The sequence below is a fragment of the Trachymyrmex septentrionalis genome, unplaced genomic scaffold (assembly GCF_001594115.1).
Source record: "Trachymyrmex septentrionalis isolate Tsep2-gDNA-1 unplaced genomic scaffold, Tsep1.0 scaffold32, whole genome shotgun sequence".
NCBI classification, from domain to species: domain Eukaryota; kingdom Metazoa; phylum Arthropoda; class Insecta; order Hymenoptera; family Formicidae; genus Trachymyrmex; species Trachymyrmex septentrionalis.
The window spans coordinates 758,579-765,629 of record NW_017305485.1 but is presented as its reverse complement, the minus strand read 5'-3'; the positions used below and the strand labels follow the sequence as shown (position 1 = coordinate 765,629).

The 7,051-nt window shown below is 36.4% G+C and overlaps 1 protein-coding gene across 1 annotated transcript; it reads left to right on the top strand.

The window, feature by feature from the left end:
• Positions 1-4,670: 4,670 nt before the first annotated feature.
• LOC108749904 (nuclear RNA export factor 1-like) lies at positions 4,671-6,593 on the top strand. The gene is made up of 2 exons (XM_018488927.1): positions 4,671-4,710; positions 4,796-6,593. Exon 2 carries the CDS (start codon positions 5,007-5,009, stop codon positions 6,591-6,593), a length of 1,587 nt encoding a protein of 528 aa, XP_018344429.1. The 5' UTR covers positions 4,671-4,710; positions 4,796-5,006.
• Positions 6,594-7,051: the final 458 nt, after the last annotated feature.

The window sequence follows — 7,051 nt, the reverse complement described above, 5'->3', positions numbered from 1 at the left end:
CCGTGGAGGCCATTTGCCCGATGTGTTATTCCACAAATAACCCTATCCTATGTACTTTATGATTCAATAAAAAAATAACAATCAAAAGACTAAAAACTGTGTTTTCTATTTAATTCAAATCTTGCGTTAATTTTGGGACACCCTTTATATTGATGCAAGAAATATTTTTATCACGCGTGCTATTTTTCATTAATTTTTATAGATACACTAATGTGAAATTATGAAATCACTACTCGAGTGATGTGTATCGTGAGCTACTACATCGAGGTTGGATTTTACAACATTTTTTTTTTTCGCTCGTTATGCCTGATAACACTGAACTCATTTTCCGCGAGTTTAAGTCCGCAAGAGTCGGGACATTGGATTAACGAAAGAACGGCCGCGTAGGCTGGCAGATGAAGGCAGCTTTGTAGAACGATATCGGTAAGTGGAAATCAGTGGCCGAGTGGCGCCTGTCGACTTGCTGTTACTCTCTCGCACCCTCTCTCAATCTCTTCCTCTTTCTTTCGTGCGTGCGCGCGCGCGCGCAAGAATCCCACTACCTCCGGAGTGTATACGCTCCTGGAATCGACGAGAAGCGAGGGATGCCGTTCGTATTCCAGGAACTCGCTAACTTCATTAAAATATTGCCATCAACACGAGGACCATTGTTTTCGAGCGAGCCTTCCCGTCCCCTCTAACCGGCCGATTAACCACCTCGAGAAACCTCCTCCAGGAACAGCCGACTGCATCCTCTTTGTACAAGCCGCGCAAGAAGCGCAATTCTTGCGAACTCGCTTCGAGCGGCGAGCAGATCGTGCGTCGATTGAAGAATACGCATCGTGACTTGAGCCGCGCTTCAGCGTTGCGGCTTTGAATTATTATATTACATTTTGTAATAAACGCGTTTTTTTTTAATCATCAATGTCTTTTCTAAGATTCCATATAGGTACGTGTCTTACGATTTCAAGTATCATTCGTCGTATCTTCAACAATTAATTCGCTCCTCTTAAGACTCCTGAGAAGTTATTATAGCCATATTGAGCCGTGACGGCAGAAGCGAGAAATGACACGTTAATTTTTATTACGTGTCATTTATAAGTAAAGACAATTTGGATAAAACAAAATGATGAGATTGCTTTAAAATATTTGTAAAAATGGACGAAAACTATGCTTATCCTCTTTGACAGTCAGTAAATAATCATAAAAAGTGATAAAAGGCACACAAAGTGCTTTCATTCAATGCGCATGCGTAGCTTATTTTCACTTACACATGTCTTTTATCACTTTTTCATCAATCTCATCATTTTGTTTTATTCAAATTGTCTTTATTTATCTTATTATTATAAATAACACGTAATAAAAATTAACGTGTCATTTCTTGCTTCTGACGTCATAATTCAATATGGCGACTACTTAAGAGCCTTAAGATCCCATCTTGCTTTCAACGCATTTTTTTAGCCCAAATATCGCTTATTTGCTACGACAATGACACAACTAAAATATTGTTAAATTATTGCTTACAAAAAAACGGAAAACATAAAGAAAAAAGAAAGAATATAATACTTTTAGAAATATATATTTTTATTCCTCTACAATTAATTATTGCACCAAAATTGAATTTCAAATTAGTATTGCGAAATTTTAACGATTTAAAATATTGAAATTTATCTTCTGGAAAATTTTGCTTTCGAGCCACGTCGTATTAAATGAGCGTTATACTTTCTGAAAGGATCTCACGCATGACGTTCACGGCGCCAATAATTGTGTTGCATCACTAAAGCCTGAGACACAATTGAAAGGCACAGGCAATAGGAACAGGAATAACAGATTTCAATTGTATTCTGGTGTATTCTGATATATAGCGCTTTCTGATAAGTTGAAATCTGTTATTCTCCGTTTCTCTATCGCCTGCGCTTTTCAATCGCGTCTCCGGCTTTACGTTAAAACAAAAAACGAAACAAAAACAAAAAAGAAAAGATAAAAATTTCGAGAGCCCCAAAGACCGAGACTCGTTACTGACGTTCCGCCGCCGAAGCGGCTTCTTGTTTGCACTTGCAATACGTGTACGTTCGCGATACTTGATTCCGATCGACGGTTTTTCACCGTTCGCTAAAAGACGATTAATGCCGGCCGGAGCATTCCGGCCGCGTCGTCCGGACGTCCGCGCATCGCGATCCGAGCATGCATCGGATGTCGCCGTTAAACGGCATCGCTCGCGTTGCTTGCACATATTGCGGACGACAGAGGGGACCTTCCCTCTAATGATCGCGGTGCCGCGCTCGACTGACGGAGGACACGAGCCGACGGGGTCTCTCAACGACACGGACGACAAATCCGCCCTGTTGTCCTCGACATAACACTTGCGCTTTATCCCATCCCGTCCCGTCTCGTCTCGTTTCGGCTCGCCTCTCCACGCCGACCGGGCGGCGGACCACGCACGTCGTACGAGGAAGCGGCGGCGGGCCCGTGCGGCTTTTTGCCGCGGGTGTAATTGAGCCTGTCTTCTTGTCTGGCTACCGTCTAAATGAATTACGGGATGAGATGGGAGAGAGAGAGAGAGAGAGAGAGAGAGAGAGAGGCGGAGAGATGCGCTCGCGTTCGCGAAGAGGAGGCTGCCCGCGCGAATTCCTCGTCGAGTACCGATCGATCGTACCGAGATCGCTTTTTCTCTCATCCCCGTACATTAATTTCCGGCGTTCCGGAGGAGAAACAATGGAGACCGAGCTGTCATCGCGAACAAATATGGAGCGCGAGCAATTTGAATGTGCGGCCCTTTTAAGTTCGCTTTGTTCTTGAGCTCATTAAGCTCGAATCACGATTGCGCTTGTTCTCAAATTCCGTAGCTCTTACGTTTAGGACTGGCGCGGACTTCTCGTCTCCATTGCGAAATTGCGATGTGACGACGGTGGACGGCGACGGTGAGACACGCTACACGTTGGCGTTCGTTAAAGACGCTCGAGTGCGCGTACTTTTTGCCGGCAGGGCGTAATTGCCGCTGTCTCGACCAACATGCAGACAGGCGAGCTGAGCCTAAGTGAATTATGAGGCGCCGCGGCCTTTGAAGAAGATGCAAACCGCCTGGTACGAACTTTTTTACGAGTAAGAAGTAACTCAATCTTTCGCAACGCGTGCGGCTAAATTGTTCGAGGATTTATTAACAACACCGGAGGTGAGCTAATTAAACAGGGCAGAGTATCCCGAAAATTGCATTTAATTCCAATAATTTAATCGTATCGATTTATTGGATGTAGAATTTTTAATATCAAACCAGATAATCTGTGCGCGAAAATGAGCATGTTATTGATTCAACATGTTACATCGATGTACATGTGTAACAGCTTCCAAAAACACGCACAGCCGCTGTTCGTTGAAAGAAATGGTGTAATATTACATACAGTTCATTCTCTAAGGAATGCGCGGTAAGCTGGTTGTAATTAACGAGAGAACGAGGAAGTGCGCTAAAGAACGCGCCGGGTTTATAAATCGCGCGAACTTTTGCTGCGGGATCAAAGATCGGCCGCCGTTAAGCAGTTATTATTACGGCTTTTGTGAAAGTCTTTTTACTTAAAACATAATTTTTATACAAGTATACAATTATATACTTTAGATGTAAAATAAATGAATAAAATATTTACCTGATATACATACAAAATATAATAAATGATATATATTGTAAAACAAACAAAATATTTATACACTGAAAAAAGTACTCCTAAAGTAAATTTTAATAAATATTTATTCAAATAGCACTAACTGAATATTGACTAAATATAAACATATTTATTTAGTACAAGAATCATTTTTTTATTTTTATTTAATTAATTGAATAAATATTTATTTAACTGTAAATAAATATTAAGATAGTACTGTTGAAAAATTAAAAAATTTTGTAATTAAATCAAGATAGATTCAATAGAAGGTGATGCATATAGAAATTTATCGCGAATTATTCTAACGTAAGATGCGTAAAAGAAAAATGTATTATTCAAATAAAAATTTAAATATTTTGATTAAAACTCTTATGAAAAAAATGTTGCGACTTAATTGATAGACACATGAAAAGCTAATTTATAAAATACAATATTTAAAAATATTTATTAAAATACAATTTTTTTAAATGTAACACAATTTGTAATAGGTTAAAATTATCCTAATTTAATAAGAAGATTGTTATTATAACAATCTGAATATATATATTTGTTATAATATTCCTATTTGAATAAATGCAATTGAATTGATAAAGAGATAAATTTAAACATAATTTGTAACAAGCAAATCAGGTAATTTCTACAAATCATTTTTTTTTTTAAGGAAAAATTGGTTTTCAATTTTACCATTCATCTGTATCATTTTGGTTTAAATGTTTATTACCCTATCACTAAAAAAAAATATGTACAAGTGCATAATTATATATACACATATGTATACAATTGTGAGTGGATCAGCCATATCTGCGGGATTTTTTTTATTGTTACCACTATTATCAAGAACATCATTAACGCGACATCTTTCACAAATTACGTACAACTTTTACAATACTCATTCGATAATCTCGGTGTTAGATAATGACGATGATGATTATATCAACAAATAGTCAACCGCGTCAAGTGTCTCACATGTCGGTATTGAGAAAATGGTGACATCTATAGTAAACAAATGAGAACACATCACGCATTATTTTGAAGTAAGAAAAAGGATAATATCGATGAGAGAGGGGTAAAAGTCACAGTGAGTATTTTAAGTATTTATTGCATCTTCTGTATTAATAATGTATATTTATGATCTTATAACATTTGAATATTTTTTACTTTAGAAAAAACGCGTGTAAAAACGCGAGACAATACATTTCTTCTGAATGAGAACATTCTCGAGAGAAACGTACGGGTTAACCTCAAAAATATGTAAACACTGCAGAAGTCAACAAAACAGAGAGAAAGTATTTAAATAAAAAATAATAAAAAAAATTAATAAATAAAAAAGAAATAACTTGGAGCTTTTTAAAGAAGAAATTCTTAAGGTACACAATGCAGATGAAACAAGAAACGGTAAAGCTAAATACACCAGTCGTTCCTATTCTGATGGATACCGCAATCGCTATAAGAATAGCTATGGGTGCAAAAATGCCTTACGAAAGGACGATGATGAATCGCCCGGATTTGTGGCACAAAATAAAAGTTCTCAAAGGCAGCCAGTTCGACAAGGATACAGTTTTGAAAGGTATTTTGAAGGCGGTAGAACCAAACGATTTGATACCGGTGAAATATCAAGTTTGTGGAGAAGACGCGTATTTTGTGGCGAGAAATTGTGGTCCTGCGCTGGAAATGCTGTGCAAAGCAAACATGATCATCAAAAATGCTAAGGGTGTCGCTATCGTTCTCGTAATAACCTTAGGATTTGCTACAATCGAAGATCTGAAAATCCACATACAGCCCCTTTTGTTAACTGCATTGACCAAAAGATATAATCCGAATGAGAAGTCATTAAATCTGGAGAGTTTCCATACAGAACCGGATGTGGATAGAACCATCTATTGCCCTTTATCACAACTTAGAACTTCCAATCATGTTTTGAAACTAGCCAAGACTGCAATAGCCACTTTCGAACACCTAAATTTACAGCATAATGAATTGTTTAACATATCTGCGATAGAAAATTCAGAGTTAACATCTATCAAATATTTAGATCTTAGACACAATAATTTGTTAAACATGAACACATTAGCCCCTCTTAAAAACCTAGAAATCATTAAGCTTTGGCTCGATGGAAATCCACTTTGTGAAAATTATTGGACTGCAAAGCAGTACGTAGAATCTGCAAAAAGATATTGTCCGCATTTGAAAGAATTAGACGGTGTAAGCATTGTGGAAAACATGCCGTTGATCTACAAAGATTATTTTCCAGACGACAAGACGCAGCATTTCGCGCATACATTTATTTCTCACTTTTTTGGTTTATTCGATCAACTCGACAGAACGATTTTACGCGGACTTTATCACAAAGACGCAATTTATTCCTTTAGCTTCGCCATATCCCACAACATTGCCCAAAAGACAGGCCTTAATCAGTACACGTTCAATAGAAATCTATTAAAAAAAGGTGCCAAAAAAAATACGTGTATTTTCTTCGGCCAAGAAGATATTCTAGCAGCTTTTAGTAAATTGCCCCGATCTTATCATGACAAGAGTTCTTTCACTTATGACATCATGTACGATAATGACAAATGCATAGCCTTCAATGTCTCAGGATTGTTTAAGAAACTAAGTTCCGGTACGAACATACTATCGTTCTGTAGAACGTTTATCTTAATAGCTTCCTCCGATAATGAATACCATATTTTAAACGATCAATATCACGTATGGGCAGCACCCAATAATATAACATCTGATAAAATAGTAGTCAAACATGTTTTCGAAAACGAAACGGAGCCTGTTTGCTTCAGTCCGAGTGAAAAAGCCGTATTAATTACCAGGATACGACAAATCACTACGATGAACAAGGAATGGGCCGAGACTTATCTGACAGCAGCTCAATGGGATATGCGGAAGACGATACTTGATTTCATGAAAGATTTCAAAAATTCAGCGATACCGGACCATGCATTCGTTTCATAAAAGCTTAGTATTACTTATATATAGATGTAAAATTATTAATACACTGAGAAAAAATGTACTAAATTTTAATAAATAATTGTTTGAATAGTACTAATACAATATTTATCTACGGAAAATAAATATTTGTTAAACAAAATGTAATAATAGGTAAATCAAATTAATAGTTCTTGTATCAAATAAATATATGTTTAGTAAATATTTAATTGGCACTATTTGAATAAATATTTATTAACATTTAGTATATTTTTCTCTCAGTCTAGATATAATATATTATAATATCTATATATTAATCTATATCTATATATATATATATGGATTAATATATAGATATTGTAATAGATATCTATATATACTCGTAGATATTATGTTAATATATAGATATTAATATACGTGCCGATAGTAACGATGTTACTTTTACTATCGGCGCATCTTCTATGTAAATAATAGAAATAATAGTA

Excerpts from the sequence above, each read along its gene's own strand:
- LOC108749904 (XM_018488927.1), top strand. The coding sequence starts at position 5,007 with ATGCAGATGAAACAAGAAACGGTAAAGCTAAATACACCAGTCGTTCCT.